This window comes from Cupressus sempervirens, chromosome 5 (genome assembly GCF_028749045.1).
Source record: "Cupressus sempervirens isolate cs-2001-9-10 chromosome 5, ASM2874904v1, whole genome shotgun sequence".
NCBI classification, from domain to species: domain Eukaryota; kingdom Viridiplantae; phylum Streptophyta; class Pinopsida; order Cupressales; family Cupressaceae; genus Cupressus; species Cupressus sempervirens.
The window spans coordinates 539,265,333-539,291,102 of NC_143122.1; the positions used below are offsets into that span (position 1 = coordinate 539,265,333).

A 25,770-nucleotide genomic window follows, 5' to 3' on the forward strand; every position below is an offset into this window, starting at 1 on the left:
TTGAAGATAGGTTTAGTGTTTCTCTTATTTTTGGTTTGTCTCTCTTAAGACAGTGGCAAGGCCCTAAATACAATTAATTAGAACATGCATTTACAGTGAATGCTTCATTGGCAGTAGTATTGCATCTGGTTATAATCTCCGGCATGATTCTAATCTGTCTATATTAGAATCACTTCTATTCTTTCATTCCTTGTTGTGCATTTTAAATAATTTTACCAATTTTTTGTATGCATATTTTGATGCAGCTTGGAGAGTGCTAGCGAGGATTCAGTTCTTCCTATATTAAGATCTGTACGATGGGTGATGGACTGGGGTTTTATGAAGCGAATGACCTCTGCTTGTGATTCTCAGAATAAGAAGAAAGTTGAGGTTTGGATTGTTTTAAGTGGTTCTCTTCATGGAGGCAATTAAGAGTGCAAGTAAAGAATATCATTTTGTTTTGTTTTACTTTCTTGCTATATTCTACTAATGTCATAGTACTAAGAGGCCTTTTTTTATGTATTAACTCAAACTGTTCTGGATGGGAGTCCTATCATTGTTTTATTGAATAAATGAGCTCAAAGGATAGCTATTGAATGCTTGCATTTATGCAAATTATGACTATTGTTAGAAAATAATTAAATATGGTTCAGAGAGGTAAACATGCATCTGGAATTTTGAAGGTCATGATTTTTTCGCTTTTCACAGCTTGAATTTAATATGTAGTTTCATATATATTAAACCATATTTGTAACACAGTTCATTACCCTTGACTTTGCAGTAGATTAACAGTCCATAAAAACATATTCTACTTCATAAATGTATGCTGAATGGTTGAGCTGAAATTCAATAAATTGCATAGGTTAGCCTAAAATCTTAATTTGATATAATGACTATAGTTAGTTGTTCTGAAATTATATTATCTGTGATATAGGACACGTTTTGCAATAGATGGATTTTCATCAGCTAATAACACTGTTTTGAATTGAGCAGATAATGTGGTCACTGGGGCAATCTGCATGGTCTGCGATTTCAGATTTCAATAAGCGGAGAGTGGCACCTATAGCTGCAGTTTTGTCTGCAATATTTCATCCTTCAGTTTTCAGCGACTTTACCATGCATGAATCCGGAAGCAATAAAGAGGGCCCTCTAAAATGGGTTAGTTCTGATAGAGTTTTATTGGTTTTCTTTTCCTGGGGCGAAGTTTTATAACTTCAATTTGAATTTCGGTTTTTCCTGATTGACAAGGTCAATTTTGGAGCAGTTGAAGATCTATTTAAACATAAACAGATAATCATATGTGGTTAGCTTCGGGAGTCTCTACAAGCTGGACATGTATAATTTAGCTGTCCTTAATTGAAGAACATAGCAACTCATATTCTATACAGTAATGTCTGAAAACTAATTATTACCTTTTTCATGCTTAATTTGGGGCGTGAAGGTTGCAATATTGAGATTTCATGTAGATTACATTGCTTTGTAGAAATTCACCATGGGCTGTAGGAATTTGATGCAGAAACAGTTGACTATCAAAGATAAATAATTGCATATTGAATTCAGGATTTTTGTGTACAGAACTCTTTTGCTTGACACCTTCAAAGGAATTAGTCCGTTGCCTGTCACTAGTGTTAGGGGATATATGTTAATTTGCAGGAAACTAGATATAATTGTTCCAGTCAGCAATTCAAAGAATTGGAACACCCATAAAATGTGGTTTTCTTCAGGTGATTTTTCTCTGCTTTCCTAGAAAGGGAGAAACGAAGGATACTGCATTAATCGCATTGGCAACATGTCAAGTCTAAGTTGATGGTCGTAGTGGATGAGGATGGTTTTTGGGCTTGAGTACATTGGTATTTTTTTCTTTTGTCTTTTTTCTTTTGGCTTTGAGTATCATTATGGGTTTATGCATGTGAGAGTATATATATAATTTAGAACTTATAAGAACAGTAACACTCATTATTACCAGTAAACCATTTTTTTAAAAACCTCATAATCTAGAGAAATGAAAATATCTTATGATAGTTCAGTGATTTGTCAAATACCAATAGAAAATAAAATTACAATATTTTCAATAAAATTTATGCTGCACTTCATCAAAAGCATTAAAGCCAACATGTCAACCAATTTCATCTGAACCACAATGAGTTGTGTTACCCGTCCTGTTAGTCATGTTACATGTGAAAATGGGCTAATCTGTAGAGACCTTGTCAAGTTGTGCAATTGTAGCATGTAATTTGGCACATTTAGGAGTTTGATCCAAATTGCTCATCACCCCTTTTTAATCAGTCTTCATGTGTCAAGAGATGCAAGTCTGAGTGCGCAAAGACCAAATCCTCACCATTTCACCACTCAATCAATTGTGCTTAATCACGCTGATAGAAGAGCATGTATTCCAATCCCACTTAGTTGAAGAAGCATTCACACGCTTTTGAATTTGTGTCCAACATTTAAATTTTTGAAACATAAAATATGTGATAGTGAAAGGAGAGTTTTTTGTCCTCAATTTTGACATGACAAAATTGAGGCAAACCTACACAGTTTTCTAATAAATTCGTAGGTATAGCCTCTTTGTTTTAGCATATTGATAAAGTATCACTAAGGCAATTCATTATCCCTGAATTGTACTCTATGTAACTTTATTGGTGCATTTCTTTTTAATGTTGCTGTCAAGTTTGATCCCCAATGTTTGCAAGAAAGAGTTTTTCTTCTCTAATTGTAGACACCTGATTTTTGGTAAACTTTCTTGTCTTTAGTTCATTTTTCTTTTTGTTGTAAATAGTTTTCAGTCTTGTTTTTTCCCTATGATGAAAGCCTTTGTAATCCTGCGCGTTTCGAGCTATAACTTAGGCCTCAAAAAAAGTTGCCTAGCTTAAGTTATGAAGGAAAATGGTGGGGGATTTTCGAGCCAAAAACAGGCCATGATTTAAAAACACCTACAAAAGTGGGTTTTTTATTGACAATTGCATAAAATAAAATTGTATTTAATATTTAAATTAGGTTTTGACATCCATTTAAAATTTTTAGCTCATTTTTAGGTTATTTGACCATAGTTTTTAATGTTTTATGAAAATTAGGTCTTTTAAAGTCTTTTTTCATGCTATTTTATTGAAAACTATAGTTTTTAATTAGATTTAATTACATGAGATATTAAAAATGTATAATGGTGGTTTTTTTATCACTTAAAGCATATATCAACATGCGAAACACTTATGAAACCCTCACTGCCAATAAATAACAGTCCTAAAAGCATATAAGTGGAGTTTTTGAAGGCAATAACATGTTATTTCATCACTTCAGTGCTTCTAAGTGGGAAATTTGAACCCAAAAGCTCATATTATTGTATAATTAAAGTTTATTGATGTGCTTATTAACTTTACTTGGTGTTAAAATGCATATAGGCGGGGAGTTCAAACCTAAAAGCACATGCAATTGCAAAAGCATGTGTTATTCCTCCTCAAAAATACCTCATTACCTCTTCTACAAGGGGTTTTGAATATATTTATGTAGGTAGTGGGCTTTTTCGACTCCAAAGCATGTGTTCAATCCTAAAAGCACGTCATTACTTATATTAGCTTGTAAATGCATAAGGGTGGCAATTTTTGTTTCAAAAGCACATGCCTTTGCAATTGAAAAGCACACCATTAGTTTTCTAACGTGCATTTTAGACTAAAAAGCACATGGTTGGTGATTTTGGACCCAAAACCACATATTTTCATTTCCAAAAAGTGCGTCTTAAGTGATTTTATAACCAAAAAAGCACAAGGGTGGCAATTTTGCCTTGAAAAGCACAACTTTACTCACTTTTACAAGTGTTTTTAATGGGTGGTGATTTTTGGTATGAAAGACATGTTTTTAGCTCCAAAACGTGCATCTTTACTTCTTTTTGAAGGCTTTTATGTTTTCCTAAAGGGAAGTGTTTTTTAGCTCAAAAACACATGTTTTTGACTTGGGAAAACCCACCTTTTGTAGTGTTTTTCATGAAAAACGAGATTTGAAGCATTGAATCGTTCATAACTTGAGCTAGACGTGGTAATATTTGGAATCTTTAGGTCATTTTTGCTTAAAATCGTCCAAGGATCACATTTAGCTACTCAAAAGTGGAGTTTATTGAGGTTTTTGCTCATTTCACAACCTATCTAGGGTACATTTTTGCCCAAAGATGCCTTAGATTTGAGCATGTTGTAGCGTCAAATCGTCAAGTATTCGGCTCAAGGTAAGTTCTAAAGCATTTCTTATTACTCTTAGCTTGCATAGAACTCATTCAAGTTAAATTATATGCTTTGGATGCCATTTTAAATATGCTTTGCACATTGGATAATGGTTGGTCAAAGTAGTTGCTATAATGGTGCAATTTTAATTTCTAACTCTGTAGACTTGCCATGCCACAAATTTTGACTCAACTTTGACAAAAATTGAGTAAAGATTTGAAGTCTATTTAACTCTCCATATTGCAATCATTCTAAATCCAAGAAACCTTTTTGATTTCATTTTTTAAAGATGTCTAACTTTTCTTCTTGAGGAAAGAGGTATGATTCTTTGCCATTTTTATAAGGCTTTGTTGTATATATTTTTGTTGTCTTGTTTACGCAAGTCTTCTCATTTCATTTTCAGATTTGCATGTTGTATATGATGTGCTCTTTCTATTTTTCGATCTACATTCTTTAAGTTGCATATGCAAGCACTTCATGTTGTTTGTACGTACAGTCAGATTAAAGACTTCATTCTTGAAAACAACTCCCGTGAAGTAAGTTCATTTATCACATGCTTTTGCTTGTAACAAGCACCATTTCCATGCTCGCAAATGCTCCATTGACATCTTGCGTACCCCTGCCACATGATTTAAAAACCCATAATGATGGTTTCTTGCATGCATATACACTTTTATTTATGATGGAAATATGAAGTCTCATCATAAACAAACATCCTTGAATTCATTTTTTCATGCTCTTTCCATAAGAACTCCCTTCCTAACCGCACATGCTTTTAAGTTTCAAAAACCTAGTTTTGGGTATTTCACCATAAAAACTCATGTTTTTGAGCTAAAATTATTGTTTGCATTTTTAGTCCCAATAACTTCCAACCATGCAAAGTCCTAAATTCCATACTTGAATGCTCTAAAATTCACTATGGATCCTCCCCTTGAAGATGAACTTATGATTTGGAATTTCCATGTCACAGTTACTTGTGCATACACACTTGTCGTGATCGAGGACATCAGTCTAGGTAAAGGTAAAGACAAACAAAACATGAAGTATTAGTACCATAAGTCCATACCTCCTTCATAAGTCACTTCCTATTCTGAATGCGTCAAGGACACCAATATCTCACATCTAGATATTAATGATTTCTTGAAAAGGGTAGATGATGCATGCTTGGGCGATATGTTGTATATTAGTTTGGCTGCTCATGAGCCAGAGTTCATGTTTGCTTGTGCCAAGAATCTGGATGTTGCATAAAAAACGATCAGAGTTCAAGATGGGAAGACCATCATTAATTTGGACCCATAGACTATTGACTAGATCTTCTGAGTTCCACTTGCTCCATTGGTGACTAACATCACTAAACAAAAGGCCTTGGAAAGGTGGAACAGTGATATGGCTGAATGCATTAGGTATATAATGCCAACTGGTTGATCTAGAAGAGGCCAAACCTCCTTAGATGGCCAAGGGGAGTGTGCCATTCCAACTTCAAGGAAGGAATCAATGATCTCATCACTTTTCTCAGTCGCATCACCGAACCTAAGGAGTCTAATGTCTTTGAACTGTGGATATTCAAGTATATCTCACTCATTTTCTATTCAAAGCAAAAGATCTTTTGGGGAGAGATGATAAGTGATATCATATTGGAGCAGCTATCTCAACTTTCTTTGACTGGTACCTTCTATTTGAACTCGTGCCAAGGATATATTGTTGCTGCCTTGGGATCCTTCTAAGGTCTTTCCACCAAGGAAAATTGTATGATAGTGTCGGTATGTGAGTATTATGACCTGCTCATTTTGAGATCTAGTCGTGTGCAGTATAGGAGGGTACATAATACCTTCTTTGGGTATTATATGTGCTTATTCAACAAGGAGTTGGCAAAGAAGTGGCTATCGTATGAAGCATGAGTAGAGATTAATGAATATGGTTGTCTTTCCCTCTAATTTCCCAAGTTTACCTACATGAGAGTTGGTTATTTTCAAAGACGAGCCTTGTACTTTTCTATGGTATCCTACCAACAAGATCATTCTCATGGAGCTAGCAAGGTGATTAATGGTGGTGCGATCATACTAATCTTCTTTTCATAGGCCAGGCATTGGTTTTTCATCAGAGAATCATTTGAAGATTTGTGGCTACTTGTTGGATTCAGTGCTAAAGGCCAACAACATGGAGTTCGAACTTCGTAGGATCGCTTTGAAGATGTTCATGGCACATGCTTATTTTGACTGGCAAGGAATGAATGATAAAATCAGAAAATCATGCATTCTTGTTTATCGCCTTGAAGATCTTTGGGTTGATTTGCGCACAAAGCTTGATATCCGCAAGATGGATTATTGTTGGTTGACCTTGAACCAAATTGTGGAATTCAACCTCGTAGTGATCCTTGCAGGGGTTGAAGATGATCAAAACTTGGACCCAGAGTACACTAAACATCACCTTCATAGGCTACCCATCCCACCTCCATCTTATTCATTCAAGGAAAGCATCTCTATTTGAGATTATTTTTAGCCTCTTCTTGCCAATACAAACATTTGGTTGAAGAAGAAAGGATTAAAGCCCATAAAGGGGAAGCGTGGGAAAGATTTTGATTTTGCTGGACCAATCGTTCTAAGAGTTGAAATGAAGGGTAAACAAAACGATGACACAAATCTTCGATGACAGTTATTCCAAAGCTCACCATAAATGGGGATAAAGGAAAGGGCCGATTACTTGATTTGTACTCCACTAAACCTCAGAAGGTTCACATTGTTCTTAGTAATGACGAGCTTCCTCCTCATCAAGAAAGTGCTCTCTGAAGCAACCTCTTGCAGAAGTTTTGGGCAATTGTCCGTCTTGATTTTGCACCAGTCTCAAATCAGTTAATAGATTCACCCTTGCATGCTATGATGGACAACTTTCCTTCAGGCTGAGCACTATTCCATGAAGATCCAACTCTTATCACACTGGCTAAATGTATCTCTCTGGTTGCTCTTGCAATCCTAACAGTGGAGCAATATCGTAGGTTTGAGTGTGTTCGATGCATACACCATGTCTATCCCAAATGTTGTGGTTCCCTTCGTGGCATGGATGAATACTTCATCGACACAATTTGAGCAGCTCATTGCAGAGGTCACACATAGCAGCCCAACTCCAGTGGCCATTATGTCTAAAGCTATATCTATTGTAGCTACAGTTGCTCAGGTTGATCCACTGTCCAATCCATAGCCACTTTGGTTACCACTGCTGCCATGAAATTCTCTTCCTTTACTCTTCGTCCTTGGCTCACCACAATTACTCAAAAGAGGAAGGAGGGACTTCCACCTGAAGACCATGATTCCAATGTGGTTGCAAAGGCCAAGGTTCCCAAGACAAAGAAGGCCAAGGTAGTATTAAGGATGCCAGTGAGTGTTGACTGCCCTAAATATGTAGAAGTAGTTGAGCCCCTTGTTGAAAAGCCAACAAAGTTGATGCAAACCAGTGATTATAGGTTCATGGTTGTAACAAAACGATTTTTCATAACAAAATAAGACGATCAAGAAAGAGTTTTCCCCAATAAATTATTGAACAAATAACTGAATTCCTCTCCATGGAACATTAACCACTTTTAACTACCAACGAATTAATCAAAATAATTATAATAATGATTAACTGAAAATAACTATATCTATGATCAATTGAATACCTATAATAATGATTAATTGAAATAACTGTAACATTGATCAATTGAAATAACTATAATAACGATTAACTGATATAACGGTATCAATGATCAAATGTAATAACTGGAATAACGATTAAGTGAATTAACTGTAACAATGATCAACTGAAATAACTATAATAATGATTAACTATCTTTCATACAAGTAAAGTAAATGCTTAACATTAAAAGAAAGAAAACATACAAGTAATATCCGGTGAGTCTTCAGTTGGTTGTGCAAGCCTCGGCTTTTGGTAAGAGGAGAAGCATTAACTTAGGCCTAACCTCCCAACCTTAGACCATACTTATCCCCACACAATCTATTGAATTCGAAAGGCCCTCCCTACCCCAAGATTAGGCTTGGGATATTTTTAGTCTAGCCACCTTAGCATTCTGGTGTTTAGAATGTCCGCACAGTTATGGACAAACATGTCTGGATAACTGGCACCACTGACATCAAGTGATCTTAGATGGCAAACATGCCTTTAAACGACCTTGGCCAAGGTTTTTTTGATGAGTTCAATGACCTGATCACCACCGCTCGACTTGACAACAGGGGAACAACAATGGGGACAAGCATGAGCTATTAAGTAAAAATTATTTAGATTTATTGTATCATATCTGATTTCACTAACATGTCATTGTAGATTCCATCTCATCTCTTCACCTTTTCCATGGCTATACAGCTGGTGAGTCCTAGGTGGTCGGAATCTCAGAGCAATTCGGCTCTGTCTGTTGATTCTAAATTGACTCATGAATAATATATATTCCAGCTTATCAAAAACTGTGATTTGAAGAATGTGTTCTTGAGATTGCAGAAATATCATTTGAATTCCAATGGCATATTAAATCATGATTTCACAACATGGTTACTTGGCTTTTTATTTGCTGTAGGCAACTCCTATTAGGCAAGATAATTTACAACATGACATAAGCTGTAGCTTACTGCTATATAAATTGGAATGCTGTAGCAAATTGGTAAGAAATTATATTGCAATGTTTGGTTTTAGGTTAATCACATAACTTGTTATATTCTGAAAGAAGAATGGAGTCTTGCTGAAAGTTCAACAACCTGCCTTGAACGCCTATTTTCAGTATGAATGTTGCTCACGATTTCTGCAGATCTCCTGAATAACTAGAAACCATGGTTAGAAAAACAATGCAAAGGTTACTAATTGACAGAGCTATCGGGTGCCAAGATAGATGTGGTTGGTAATATAGAGAAGTCGGGTGCTTGAGAATGTGAGTCAGGTGCATGAAAAATAAATGTGTCCATCTTCCGTGTCTCTTGACTTCTAAAATAGAGAAGACAATATGTCTCTTTGGCTTCGAAGAAGCCGTAACATAAAAGAAATGTCTTGGCTCTTGGATGCCAAAAAAATGTGCCAAGTGTTCAATCGGCTTTAAGCAAGAAAAAGAATAAAATGATGGAAGAAGATTTGAAGGTTATAAATCGAAAAATATTATGGTTTATAACTATTTATGTACACGTAGATATATTGGTGAGGTGGCATCATTTTATTATAAAGTAAATAATATTATGGTGTCACTTTATTTTTATATCTATGTGTATGTACATAGGTAAATATTATAATAATATGGTGAAAGATCATTCAAAATCCTTTGAGGTACGTATTATATTTTAATTAAATTATTTTATGTTTTAAATTGTTTATTTAATAGTTCATGCGGATTCTTTAGTTGTATCCCGAAGTTCAAATTGCTAGGTCCTTACCAAGGCAAATTAAGGTCATGCCTGTCAGTCCTGATGATTGGACTAAACTAGTATCCCATTCCATTGATCCCATTTAGCAATGCTTCCCCCCTTCAACTTCTCCTACAATTGCCCGTGCAATACTTCCACAACAATAACAAGTTCCATAATAATTTTTATATAAACATTTAAAGAATTTAATTATTAACCATAATTCCAAAATCAAGCAACTTCTAAACATCACATGACAAATAATGGATAACGACCATCTTCATTAATAGTTAATACAATGGATATAAATAGCTACCTACTTCACATGATTATGAAAGAAAAATCCATTCAATCTAATGGCTACGAGCAAATTTAAAATTAGGTCAAAAATTGGGATGTAACAATGGTGCAGAAGCATCCTCTCCAATCATGGTTGATCAAGAATCAATTCTTTCTTCTTTTGTTTCCAATGTGATAAGGCATTTTCCAAGCCGTTATAGTTCATTTTGTCTAGTTCGACAGTTGTGGTCAACATGGGTCAAATCATGCTAAATCTTTGCTAGGAGAGTAATAAGGTCCTATATTGTCATTCTAGATGATAATAAGGTGTTTTGAGTCTGTTGGAAGGAAATATTGCTTAGTTTGCACAAATATGCAGAAGTTGTCAAAGTGGAACTGTGACAACTTTCACAAAAATGCTTATTGGTTGCATTCCAGTGGTCAAGCAGTTCAAATGTCGGTTGGAACAATTTGAGAAAGGCATGTTTTAGGCCTTTGTGTCATTGATTGGTGTAAGTTGGAGATTTGACAAACAATTCAAGGGATTGAGATGCTGTACACTGAAGTTTTCTTCATTATTTTCTGTTGTTTCATGTGGTTGTATGGACTGGATTTGATTAAACTGATGATCTAATGGTATGATCTGTTAGTCCTTTGAAATAGCTTCTAATTTTTGGTTTGGATTCAATTGGTAAATATTGAAGGGAGAAATCATAGTTTTATCATAGACTAGATTGAATAAGCAATCGCATCAAAGGTTTCACAAATTCATGGGTTTTTCTCACATTCCATCATAGGAGTTGCATGATGGTTTGGGGAGTGTTAGCTTACCTTGTAAACTACAAAATTAGCAGTCCCTGATTTTTGTCATGATGCCCTAGGCTTGGCATTAAGATGTTACAAACCAGTCAAGGATGAAAACAATCATTGCAGAGAAGTTGCAAGCTGTGTGAGTGCAAGATTTTCATTGGTTTGAGGTCACTAAGCATTGATAGGAGCTAATCAGATACGTATTAGCCTAGATCAAGGAAACTACCCCAGCTGTTTATAGCCATGTCTAACCCCAATTTCTTTACTATTCAATTGTTTGACATTCCGTCAAACACTTTGCAAGCATGCTTTGAACTAAATGCTGATTATGTTTCCTTGGAAGCCTGTTGTTTTCTTTCAAGATAATGGTTTATATGCTTTTTGGTTTTTTAAAGTTTAAAGATAAATGAAGAAAAATGCCCAGAAACTACTCACAAATATATAACAACTCAAAATTAATGAAATTCTGATTGTTTACATAACAGATGACAGCTCGGAATTGAAATTGCATAAACTAAAGTGTTTACAATGGAACCTGGAGAAAATGGTGTTGCAAGATAGGCACAGAGCTTGGACACAAACAACTCCCTCTAAGTGTAGCACACACCCATAACACTGGGAGTTACTTCCAGCTTGTAACATCTACCTGACACCTTCAGCAGTAACCTGCCAGCAGCAAGGAAATATCATAGCAGGGTCTGAGCATATGAGTAATGGCAAAAATCACGCCTAGACCTGGCAGCTTGACCTCTAACTCCACAATGCAACCTCTGAAAGCTGGATTGCAGGCCTGATAATAGTGAATGCAGGCAGTAAAATGCTGAACACAGGACTTTGAAACTTGAATGCAGGCATCTAGATATTTAACACAGGCCTAACCCTAACCCAAATGATGCAAATATGATGAACAGAAACCTCTAAATGCACAATTCGATTCCCTAAGACAAATGCCGTGGACTGTAGGAATTTGGACACCCAGCTATGTCAATCTCTTCCAACATGTAATGCCCTCTATCACAGATATAAGTATGATCATCTTCAGCAATCTATGGTGCTTCCCAACCACAGTAAACACAACCAACGAAGACAATAGCAATACCAAAATCCTTATACTTCTCAGCTACAGTAGCAACAGTATGAGAAGTCACAATCTCAGTCCAAAACCATTATACATTAGCAATGGTTTGAAACTCACAAACTTAGACACTCTCACAAGAGATAAAATAAAATCAATAGACAAATGGATGATCAATTCTCATCATGGGTGCCATATTTAATATCTCCATTGTGAAAGTTAGCTTCAACTATACACCTTTCACTTAAAAGCCTTTTTGCTTTATACTTAGGCAGTTAATATAATTTATTAATTTCCTTTTTGGCTCCCAGAAATAACCTTTTCAACCATATCATGAAATTCTGACACACGAGGTCATTGTTCCTTGTGCCCAAGATTTAAAACTTTTCAACCCGGTCCCAACGAGCTATTGATACCAAGGTGACCAACATACAAACCATAAAAAATAGCAGCTTCAACATATTTAGTTGAATAATAATAATAATAGTTCACCCATCTTACGAAAAATGACTGAAGAAGCATTAGAATCAAAATTTGACAACACTGGAGTGATCTTGATAAAGAAAAACTATGAATGAACTTGATGGTGTGGTTTACTAGAAATAGATGCTCCCTCCAAGATTCTTGGAGCTCAAACAAGAAGTCCAAAATAAAAACTAAGAGCATAACTCAACTCCTTTAATTGAACTGAGCTCATCGGGACCAATGGTTGACTTACTTTAAATAGTGAGTCCCTCAAAATGAAGCCAAGCATCACCATAGGGCCATTGGAAAACCTAATAACTCCATAACACAGACCCTCAAATCCCACTATCAACTCACAAAAGTCGCGATGATGAACTGACCAAGCCAACTACAAGAACCCACTAAAAATGGGGACATTGCAATCAATCGAATTCAATAGTGTTTGATCAAACCCTCACTGCTTAAGGGTTTATTAGCGTCTAGAGCCTATAGTTGGTTGACCTAGTCAAACGCAAAACCAACATCTCAAACTGTGTAGTTTCTTACTTGTCCCAAAAGGGTATAAGATTCTAGAGTTTATTTGAGGGTTGTTAAGGAAAGTTGGGAGAAATATCAAATTTACTCAATTAGGAGGGCTAATTGTTTTAAGTCTCCTTTTTAGGCTTGTTTGCATAAAACATAGTTGTGGGTCTTTGCCTATGCCACTAAGTGGATCGAGGTGAACAATATGGATCAAGGAAAGGATGGAACTCACAGACATCTTAAATGATTTGTTGAAAAGGGAAGAAGGGTTTGGAACCCAAGTGAATGTCTAATTACTCTAGTTGGAGAAAGGACTCTAAGGAGGGCCTAGGAGTAAGGCTGAGTATAAGATCAAGCTTGGGAGGGTTGAAGGAAAAAGGACCAAGTTTGTTGCCTAAGAACATAAACAAACAGTGGGGCCCTAAAAATTCTTGTGGAGCATCTTGTCACTCTGCATCGTATTGGTATTAGAGCCAAGATTGGTGTTTGATTACAATGTATGTCAGAAGGAGAAGAAGAATTAGAGGCTAACATCATGCCTCCAAAGGGGATGAACCGAGAAGCCTCAAAACGATGTAGGTGTTGCTTGAAGAAAAACTAGGTGAGTTCAAATAGTCTAACAATAAAGAGAGGGATTGTGAAGATGACATGGACAAAGAAGAAGATGGAGGGGAAGAAGGACCAAGGTAAGTGGTAGATCTTTCCGTGGACCAAAAGGCTTTGTGGAAGCCCTGAAATCAGTAAAAGGGGATGTTACTGATAAACTACGAGTGTATGGAGGTAGTATGAATGTTGATGAGTAATTGAATGGAGAGAAGCCCGAAGTAACCATTTTGAATATCCTGATGTTCTTGAAAGTGAAAATGTTAGGTTGGGAAAGGGAAAGTTGAAGGGTTTTGCTTTGTCATGGTGGAACTATGTGTAGGGGGCAAGAGTAAAGGAAGGCAAGAATATGATAGCATCGTTGGAGAGGATGAAGGCAAGGCTTGAGGCACATTTCCTATCCTCAGACTAAAAGATCAAATGCATAGAAGGGTTCAAAACCTCCGACAAAAGGACTTGGATGCCACTACTTATATTGAGGAATTTCATAAATTGAGTCTTAGGTCCAAGAAGCAAGAAGATGAACCATAGAAGGTGGCCAAGTATTTGAATGGCCTAGGGTTGAAGATTCAAAAGCAGATTAGGCTTTTGGCTCCAGAAATGGTATAAAAATGTTTTCAATTGGCCCTCAGAGTGGAGGAAAGGTTGAAGAGCAGTGAATAGAACAACAGAGGTAGAGGTGGCAGGAATTAGAGAATCAATAATAGAGGAAACTTTGGAGGGAAAGTCCCAACAAATGGAAGGAATGGGGAATCCAATGCACAAGAACATAATAGAGAAGCAAGATACAGAGGAGGCTTCAGGGGTGGAAGAAGACCAAATGACGGGCAGATTTGAAGGAAAAGGAAGGGGACCAGGAAGGTTCACCGGTAAGTGCTTCAATTTTAACCAAGTTGGACATACCATGAGCCAATGCCCAGAGAAACTGCAAGTTCTCAACATGGAGATAGGAGGAATATACAAGATGAAGAATGTCCAAGCATCAATTCACCCACTTGAAGTGCTGCTCCAGTGCTGGAAGGTGAAAGTCTGATGGTTCAGAGGACCCTGTTGAAGACGCCCTTGAAGCAAGAACCCCTATCAAGTAAAGCACTCTTCAAAACTCAAGGTAAGGCCTATGGGAAACTCTGAAAATTTATTGTTGATTCAAGATCCACTGAAAATCAGAAATAAGAAATCGTCTTTGTTTTTGCTCTCCAATTTAATGTGCTTTTGCTGGCCAAATCAGAAATCTCCCCTTGGTTGGACATTTTGCTTTGTACTTTCAACTTGGAGCTGGACTTGTATATTGAGCAAACACTTAATGTTTGGATTTCAAATTTTGTCTTAGTTCGGGCTCAAAGTTCTTGAAGGCTGATTGGAATTGGCAGCCTAGTTGGGCACAATGACTTGTCATTTGTTTGTCAAGCCCTTGGGTTTGACTTGAACATTCTCATAAAAGTGGCTAAATGAAGACCCAAATTTTAATTTTTGCCCCGACTTTACAAAGCTCTATGTTCTGTCCTTGGTTATTCTCAATTCAACCTTCAAACTTCCCTTGGTGGTTTACAGAAACTTGATTAAAAATTTGATGTTCTTGATAATGATTAGATCAAGTTGGAGGATCACTCACTCTTCCATTCAAGTGCCATGCATATCAAAGTAAAGGTTCAAACTTTATGCTTTGACTGAAAGTACTTGCCTTCCTTGAGACCTATTGACCAAACCTGGTTTTATAAAGACTTGCAAGACTTAGAAATTTTGCCAAACCTCTTCAAAGCTTACTTCAAGTAATTTTGGCTGATTGCTAAAGGGAAAAGAAAGGGTCCTCATTTGCAATGGAGAAATGGTGTGAAACCTCATTACAATAGCCATCCCCAATTATTCCAATATGTGTGCCCATGGTTTTTGACTGTTCATCATTATTTCCATTTTTTGATTTTTAGGAACAATAGCCAAAAGAAGTATCCAAAGAACTTTGATATGGAGGAAGGTTTTCAATTGAAATATACAAAGAATAAAGAGTTTTGAGGGGCTCACAAACCCAGCATAGATGTTGACTGCGGTGCATAACATAAGCAAGGGCTTCAAAGAGCCTTGAATAATACTGTTTTTATTATGGGATATGCTGGATTTGAATTGCTTTCTAGGTTGCAAGCATGGCTACAGGTGACCACATTGGAGGTTACCAAACTGTGATAACCCTACATTAACATATAATTAATATAATCATATTCAAAATGTATTATTATAATCATTAAAATAATAATATATTATATAAATATAATACACTAATGTATTAATAATATATTAATACATTATATAAATATAATACACCAATGTATTGATAATATGTTATATAAATATAATACAATAATGTATTAATAATATGTTATATAAATATATTACAATAATGTGTTAATAACATATAATACTATATATATATATATATATATATATATATATATATATATATATATATATATATATATATATATATATATATATATATATATATATATATATATATATATATATATATATATATATATATATATATATATATATATATATATATATATATATTTATATATATATATATATGAATCATCAAATACTAATACTAATAATATTTGAAGTGATTAAATTATCAATCAACAAGTAGCAAGTAGTGAAGATACATTAGTCAACATGAGAACTATAGACTTGATATCAGTAGAATCGATAACTATGCACCAAAGAGATCGACAATCCATGCATACAAGATAGAAGATTGTAAGCAGCACATAAGTATCCCATAAAGATAATCATCACAAGACATGCCAATGATCCACATTATTGAATAGAACGATCAAGGATAATTAATGACAGAAATTAATATAATCATTAAGGGTATGATTGCATTATGAGTAGACACGACCATTACCAAGGGGCAACAAGGCCGTCTCTTCATCGCCTTTTGAGGATATAAAGAGGAGATCATTGATAGTTGGATATACATCGAATAGAAGATAATACATCTATTTCCATCAGACGATAGGGAGGAAAAGGATCCAAATCAGCATAGGAGAGACATGTCCAAACCATTTGAATAAACATCACACAAACTGTGAGGGGAAGAGAGGTGTGTACATGGGTGGAGATTGAAGGTCAAGTTTGCCAATTAGTGATCCAATGTAAGCATATCTTGAACTTTATGGCAGACAATTGGAAGAATACCATGGAATGTGCAAAGATGACTATATATTTATCCGGTGCGAATTCATCATTTATGAATATAGAAGGATTCATATTTGAAAGGAAGACCCACAAGAAATAATACAAAATCTGAACAAAAAGGTTATGGATTAGAATGTGACCAAACACGAATAAGATTGTCAATATACTATCATTCACAATAGGCAAAAGAAGAATCTGAAATGAAGAACACGTTTATAATCTCCATATGATAAGCACAATGAAAGAGTAAGATAAAAGAAAGAACCAAACAATAGCAAAAGGAATTTATCATTATTGTGGCACCTATAACATTGGACATATAAAGGTATCAACCTAATACATTAAGGTATAGAAATGTGCCAGTGCTAGTGCCAGTGAGATAATAGTGCCAGTGCGGGAGGTAAGTACAACCTCTATATGAATGGCTAATTGTGCTAGTGCGAGAGGTTAGTATAACCCTTGTATGAATGGCAAGATGAGATTGATATAATTTCCATGTGCTAGAATATTCTGATGAGTCAACATATGCATATGTTTGGACTTGGATAGAGGATGTCCCTTCCAAGAAGAAACCTTGGGGGGGTGCACTTTAGAGAAGATGGTGAAATAACTAAGGGTTAGAAAACCCAATATAGAGACATCCTTAATGTTTGGGTTAGAATTGGGGTAGCACTTGCAGCTAGAACATTATAGTTAAGCTTTTTATTGTTTAATTCTAATGTTACTTTTGCAGGTATTACTCGTCCCAAGCTAACTATAGTAGAGGGGACATTACATAGACATTTTTAATAATTGCTTATATGCGTTGAACTGATAGTGCTTTAATGTACGTCTTTAAATCCACCCTTTACTGCCTTTGTATTTATGTCAATTTGTTAATTAAATCTATTGTGCTTATACAGTTTGCTGCAAGACTTCTTGAACAAGGTGTGCGGAGTCCTCGAACTATGCGTCTCACAGCTCTGCAGTTAACTGGAATGTGGCTGTTATACCCCGCAACGATCAAATTTTATATGAAAGAACTAAAGCTTCTTACTCTTCATGGAGGAGGTATCTCACTTTTCCTATACCTAAAGGAAAATTGTGCTTAAAACATATCAGCTGAGTAGGTTTGTTTATTGATTTTCAAAGGAATCCTATTTGCATTTTTGTACCTTTTCCTTTTTAAAGCTGACATTCTGATTTGCATTATATTCTCAGCATCCAGTGTTCTGGAAATAAACTGAGTTGAAATGTGCTAATTGTTTCCTAAATGAATTTTCAGTGGCTATCGATGAGGATCTGGATGCAGAATTGTTAGAGAATCAGCTGGCAGTAAAGGAACTCCTGACACTAGTCAAGAGCACTGACCCTGAACTGACTGAGGTAAAGTGAAGAACTGAAACTTGAGCCTTTTCACTGCTTCTTCCTGATTGTACATTTGAATTTATTCTTCCTTATATTTTTGAAATTCAAAGTCCTATACAGAATTGGCGTACTGCTAGTTCTTTGGCACTTGAAGCCAATTAAATAACGCTTTGTAAATGAGGCATACATGTCATATTGAAAGATTTCGTTCCTTGCACGAGGACTATGTTTGATGACAGTATCTGTTTGTGATATCCCTATTAAAATAAATATAATTAAAATATGGAGAAATAATAAATCATTAAAATAATAATAATATAAATAATGATATGGTTATGATTTATCATAATCATACTGCAATATTATATTGCTACTCAAATATGAGAATTAAATTTAAATTAATAATATATAAAGTAAATATATTAGGGAATAATATTATTTTATGTTGCTAATAAAAAATATAATTTAATCTATATATTTAATATAATATATGTTATTAATATAACATATATAATTAATTTAATTATATAATTAATATAATATAATTACTATTTATGAAAGGACATGACTCTTGGTATGAGAAACTATATATATAGAATATTATCATTGAGAAATAATCATTCAGCAATATAGAGAAAAACAAGAAAATATAAGTAACTGGTCTGGAATCATAAAAAATGAAATAAATTAATTGAAGTCTCAATAGGGGACATTACACTGTTTAAGATCTGTTTACAAATGATTTTTTTTGCCAACCTTTTGTATTGGAGGTGTATGTATAGAAAGTGTGCTTGAGTTGCATTTATGAATCCCATGACAGTAAAGTACCACTGGCTTGATCATATGCATGATCTTATGATCAAGATGGGGAAACAAAGATCAAACTAATCACTAGGATTACCAATTGAGTGCACCCACACTTAGTAGGTACTTGATGCTTGCCAGCTGCCACCCCATATTACCATACATTTCGTGCATGTTCACAACAACATAGGGTGGATCACTTAAGATGACATTGTATTGTGCTTTCCTAGTTGTGTCTCTTTTTTCTTTATAAGCTTGAAGAGAGAAGATATAATATAATTAAAGGGCAGATTTATATTGCAAATAAATAACTTTACCCTTAATCACTCAAAGTCTGATACATTTTTAAAAATGAGTTAGGGTGGATCACTTTAGGCAAGATTGTACTGTGCTGCCCTATTTGTGTCTCTATTTTTCATAAGCTTGAAGAGAGAAGATATAATAGAATTGAAGGGCAGATTTATATTGCAAATAAATAAAAATCAGTCGCTGAAAACCTTTTAAGTTAATCACTCAAAAATCTGATACAGTTTCTGAAAATGAAATAATCTTTTCAACTGTGAATGTCCAGTTGATTAAATCAGATTACATGCACAAGTTCAACATACCCATATTCTGGAAATGAATAAAAATGTCTGCAGCAATTACAATCAGCAAATACAAGGGATTCAAGCCCTAGCTCACTTCAATATCTCACCAAAATACTACAGCTCATTCTTTTATGTAGCAACAACAATAAATACAACTACAAACACACTTGCCCAACTCCCCAAAATTCTTACAGCTGCTGCTATAAATCAGATTTGCAATATTTACTGTTGAAGATTGAAATAATTACTCCCAATAAGCTTCAGTGTGATTTTTGTGGTGAAGCCACTCCCGATCCTCCAGATTGTATCTCTTAACAACATGGAGAATGTTTCCTATAAGGGTTTCTATCATCACAAAGCAGCAAGTAGAAGCACATTCTCCTTCAAGAACCAAAGCGTAAGCAATAACAATATTCCACCAAACATGCTAAAAGAGAGCTCTTCATTCCTTTTTATATTGTTTTCAGATGTGCTCTCACACTTGTTTCATCAATGCGGGGTAAAATATAACACCTTTTTACTTTCCCGGGATTTGTTTCTTTTCATCCTATTTTCTTGCAACCCTTACTTTTTCAAGGCTCCTATTTTCTCACGGCTCCTATTTTTCCGCAATTCCTATTTTCCCACACATGCTTTTTTCTTTATAATTTCCCCATTTACCTTTTATATCTCCAATGTGTTATAAAATAAAGTGGAATCATTTAATTTAAATATCTCCCACAAACTAGACTATGCATTAATAAATTTAAATTGTTAAATCTAACTTTATTAAATAACTTGGTTAACACACAATAAATCATATCAATGACACATAAATCTTCTTGTCAATTTTAAACAATCACCATTCATATGTGTGAATGTATATTAAACTTCTAATTGGACAGGTATAGTTTTAACAATTTGCAGACTCAAATGAACTGATTTTCTTTGTTGCAGGTTATGATCAGACTTTGTACCCCTGAAGGAATTGATTTAGTGTATTATATGAAATACTGATGTAAATGAGAGAATGCAATTTTATCCGCAGGTCTGTAAATGCCGAACTTGCAATGAGAGGGTACTGATTGATTTCTATATCTCTCTTGGTCTGATCGACTAGGTATTAATATTGCCTCAAAGGGACATGACTTCAAAAGGCATGTCATTAGAGGACATGTCTCATGTCCGCTCATGACATGACTTTATATTTAACAACTAGTTAATGTGATCCTTAATCCGGTTTATTAATACATTGCCATATATAACTCTTGGCAAATTGCCGATCTGCTAGAGCTCTAAAGATCATTTGCCCGAACCACATAGAAGCTCAACAATAGCATGTACGATCACGTTTTGATCTGCTTCATAAACTCATACAATCATATTTGATCTATGTTAAGAGAGGATAGAGTTTCGATTTTGATACAAGGGTGACGGTATTATCTTTAAGGGTTTGTATACAATTCATCACCCTAATATCTGACCGAAGCTACTATGTCTCAACAGTATGATACTGCCAATGGATGTCTAGTCATCCCTAGAATGAATTACTATAAATAGTAAGTGTACCCAAAACTGCCTCTAAACCCCTCTGAATGACCTACAACTGAAACTGGCTAAGGCCAAATGGCCTCTAGGCCCCTTTCATGTCTTGGTAAGCCTAGGGGACTATGGGAAAATAAGCTAATGACAAACTCATGCAATTTGTGTTGAAAGGGGACATTACAAAGATCAACATCAATACATGGGGGAAAGAAAACCTCTACTGCCCATGGCTGCAACATCATCATACGTCATGCTTATGTCAATTAAGAAAAACTCTAATTCACATGATGGGGAAAAGCATGCCTGACGATCTTGATTTGTACAAAGTAAAACTTCTTGCATGCCAAACTGAAAAGGCTCTATTTTAAGCTTAATATCAAACTAAGCTGCAACATGATGCTTCTCAGCTACACATGGGCATTATACCCCAACTTTTTCATGTATGTGCTGGACCTACAGAGGCTATTCTAGTTTAAGCACATCATCTTCATCCATAGCATTAAAAACGTGACTAAATAAAAAAAAAAGCTTCAAAAGGACCATGTTTCACACTAGTCTCTTAAACAATAGGCAGAGAATATACATCATTGTCAGATGTGATGATATACTTTTCAATGTCTGAACCATAAACACGATTCATACGAAAACTAAAACCATCATAGAAAAGATCAACATTTGCAGTCCCTTTAAATGACAAACTATCTTTTTAAACATGTCCCTCTGTTTCAAGCACATTTTTGGCAACTTGCAGTGTCATTTTCACCATTGAAATTTTATTGGTAATATTTGGCCTCCTTCTGACTGATCCTTGGGATATCTCCTTGCAGCGCACTTGAAGTATTTTATTTGCAGGTTGATCCAAGTTGTTTGAATTCCACATTGGTCATGCTTATTATTTATAGTAAGTTGTTTTGGGCATGGTTGGAATCTTTAGTGATAGTGTCATGTCAATGGTAAATGATTAATATTGGCAAAAGTTTTAATTCCATTGATATGATTTATTAAAGCTAATATAGTTTATACAGTTAAATCTAAATGATTAACTTTATTAATGCAAGACTAAAGTTAAGTGGAAATTATTAAATATTAAAAGTCCCTTTATTTGTGTCATGCCCAACTTTTTAAAGCCAAAACAACATTCAAATTTTTCTCTTTTATAAAACAAATGCTTACTTATATGTAACACATATGAAGGGGATATAATTCTGATTTATTTTAAATTATTCTTCCAATAATATGCATGTATTCTACAAAATGGAACTAAATTTGTAGGTCAAAACTGAAGTAATACATAAAGGACAATGGATCTATATTAAAACATGATCATGTACAACATTTTTCACGGTTTTAAACTCTACTTACATTTTCAAATAGATTAATTTATTAAGATGAGAAAGTAGCATCATTACACATGGTAATATTCAAATTTATTTCTTCCTTACATTAATCAACTACTAAATCCAATTACAAAATACATATCAATCTTTCATTTGAGAAAACTAGATTTTCTTGAGAGCTTTTACAATATGTCATTCAATTTATTATACAAGATCTACAATTACTTCTTCCTTTGATTGTTGCAAGCATAAAAAATAGTAGAAACTTTGATTTTCTTTATTTTGTAGAAGCCTATTAACATTCAAATAGATTTACCAGTTAAAAGACTTAACTAGTTGGTCTTATATAACATGAAGAAAATGTTCCTTCCTTCTTTTAACATCCAAACAATGGAATAAAGCAACACATGAGAATAGTCCCCTCTTAACATATTACACCCAACTTTTATGGATTTACACATGAATGCAAATTACACTTTTTGAAGAACTAGTACACAAAGATTTTAACCCAAATTAACATGAAGTAAGCCAGCTTTATAGTTATCCCATACTTTTCCCCAAATCCATCTCTTCACTTAAGACCTGCAATACAATATCTTACATGCCCATGGAATGCTCACCTCCCAGCCTAGGCCTTTACAAGGCCACCCCCGAGCTAGGAGAACCAAGTTTGAATGGGTGATAGACAGACTTACACACACCATAAATAGAACAAAGAACAGTTACACAAAACTGCCACCCAAAGCTTGTTCACAAAGGGTCTATCTGAGACCCAAAAGTGGGGTGAAGGTGGACCAAGTACCCATATGGAGAAAGCCAAAAGTTAAACATAAACAAAGTTGCCTTCAACGAGGCCAATATACAAACAACTCCCATCTTTAGTTTTCATTCACCTCAACCCTTATCACCCCCAATTCACATCAACCCTTATCACCCCCAAATATTTAAAACAACTTTGGCAACATGGAACCCATACATCCATGCTTTTCCTCTCTCCTACACAAGGAGAGACTTTGCACATAATGGGCTGTCAAACACCCTTCACCCTAGGCTACTTTGCCCTCCCAAGGGTGAGTGTGCCTTATACACCCAACATTACAAGACTCATAACAACACAAAAAAAAAAAACAAAATCAACATTATAGTTACAATCGTTTACAACAAGAGACTTCACAAGGACTCATTTCAAGCCGTCATCAACACTACATATACATTGTAAATATAACATTGCACTCTTACATCTTTCTACAAAACAAATAACAAAACAAAGAACATGCAAATTACATAACAAGGGTAGTGAAATAACCAACATAGAATCCAAGCTTAGGGTAATGAAACTTGTAGAAGAGCTCCCTCAAGGCTTTCCACCAATCTTCACACAACTTTCCCTTTTCAAAATCTCCCTAATCTCCTAGATGTCTCCAAGTTTGGGGAGTGGGTGAACACCCAAATGTATCACCAAATTCTCCCTAAAAAGAGTCTTCCCCCCTTTCCATCTAATGCTCATTAATGAGGTATGGGTCTCCTATCCTCATAAATCCACTTTGTCCCACCCTTCATAAATGGAATAAAGACTAAAGGTATGGTGTGGGGTATGGCTTCCTTACACTTTAATTTTCGTCACTCTTCAAAGGTACCCTTTATAAATGATCATAAATAAGGCACGGGCTCCTTTTTGACTAGAAAACACCCCCCAACCCAAGGTTCCATAAGTAGGGTAGATTATTTTGGCTTTAGTTACCCTCTAGGGTCTCCTATAACCCTCCAAAAACCCACTTCTAACTCACCTGCGGGTTCAAGAGGTTTGACTCAATTCATGGGTCATTCAAAGATGGGATTATCATAGGTAATACCTAGGGTTACCAATATAGGTTAGGTTTCATTGTTTTAATAATCCTTGTTTGGACATCTCATTTACACTTCACTTTACACGTGTCAATTGACACTACAACAATTCAAAATTCCACATGACATGTCCATTTGGAAAGGAACAAAATACTAAACATAAAAATACATTTAGAACAATCATACTTCAAACCACGTTTACAAAATAAACACAATACAACGAGGTTTACGTCTCTTCATTAGATGAATCCTTGGCATCACATTAGCTCAAACTTGATTCTCTAAATAAATTTCCATGGCTATTTTCCTGCACATCTCAATTCAAGTATCAGTAGCCCAAGAAATAATATACTTGATAACATTATTAACATAATCAACTCATAATCTAATTGCATTGAACAATTCACCATTTTCCTAACTGAATTTTCTATTCAAGAAATCAAACATATAAATCAATATAATAATTAATCCACAATATACATAATTCATATTGCATAATCCCTTCAATTCACAATTCAATTTCATATAAGGTATTTTCAAAAATTATACAATATACTAACCACGATGACATCAATTTCCTTAAATGTATTTCGCATGTCAATTATGAGTAGTCCATAAAATTCTTAGCTCAATTTTCATTATGCTAATCATCTAAATTCATTAGTCAATGGTACACAGAGTATCATATATCATCTAATTTCACATTTCTACATAGTCAGTCAAAACTCATCACAATATATAATTTATTTTTATCTCACAATACAATATCCTCATAAATTTACTTGTGCAATAATTTCACTTTTAATAACAAATTATCATATGATCACTTCTTGTCATGATACAAATTCTATCTACATTTTCTTTGTAACAATTCTAATGAGCCTAAATATCAAAGTATCAACTTGTAATTCAATTATCTCCCTTAAACACAAGTGTTCTACTGTATGTGCAAAATTAGGACATTATGCTATATTCAATCAACATTCAGTTTATTCTAGAACCAAAATTCATTTGTGTAACATAATCACATCATGAAATTTATAATGCAATTTCTCCTCAACATAATACTCATCTAAATCTATTAAGGATACATAGTACACGAAAGGTATCCCAATATAATCATTTAACTTCTAATTAATATCACAATCTAGTTGAGAAATTCCTACCATAATGAAAAAAATTAATATAATTCAACATAATATCCTTAATTATGTAACTACTCTGCAATATTTTACGTTTAATACTTTCCCTTAAGTTTGGTAAGAGGACTTCTAATCTTAATACGAGTTTCATCCCTAATTTTAAATAATCTTCTTGAGGGTAATTTACCGAGCTATAATACATAATAACCATTCAAATTAATTATCCCTAAAGCTAAGCTGGAGATATCACTATGACATCAACCTCAAGTAAAAAATCAACATAATCCATAATATCAAGTTCTTGTCAATGAAAATCTATTTTCATAACATATCAACATAATGAATATAATAGAAAGTTCTTTATGAAGGAATTCAAACTATAACAACATACAATATAGCTTTACACACATCAACCTAGAAAGGGATATGAATTGATAATATGGATTATATGAATAATTAAAAGCCTTATTAACAATTGTTTCAAAGTACATTATCATCAAAATATAGTAAGGTAAAAATATGAGTTCTATTCCCATCAAATTTCACAAGGAACATGTTTCCTTTATAACACCCCATCTCACTCTTCTAAATAACTCTAAACTCTTATTAGAAGACATGTTCAAAAGATTAAGATTTGTTTAAGTGTTTGAGACGAGGGACCTCACAATTT

The 25,770-nt window shown here is 34.5% G+C and overlaps 1 protein-coding gene across 9 annotated transcripts in view; it reads left to right on the forward strand.

The window, feature by feature from the left end:
- The window catches only part of LOC149557071 (tRNA/rRNA methyltransferase (SpoU) family protein), a 332,528-nt gene that overhangs the window by 165,879 nt on the left and 140,879 nt on the right, over nt 1-25,770 (forward strand). For all 9 annotated transcript variants that reach the window (XR_016364835.1, XR_016364836.1, XM_089831747.1 and 6 more), the window contains 4 exons: nt 246-369; nt 973-1,137; nt 17,414-17,561; nt 17,776-17,876. Coding sequence is in view for 7 of the 9 variants with exons in the window: in XM_089831747.1 (XP_089687873.1) it covers nt 246-369; nt 973-1,137; nt 17,414-17,561; nt 17,776-17,876 (538 nt within the window). In the remaining 2 variants the exon portion in view is untranslated. The remainder of the gene's footprint in view (nt 1-245; nt 370-972; nt 1,138-17,413; nt 17,562-17,775; nt 17,877-25,770) is intronic.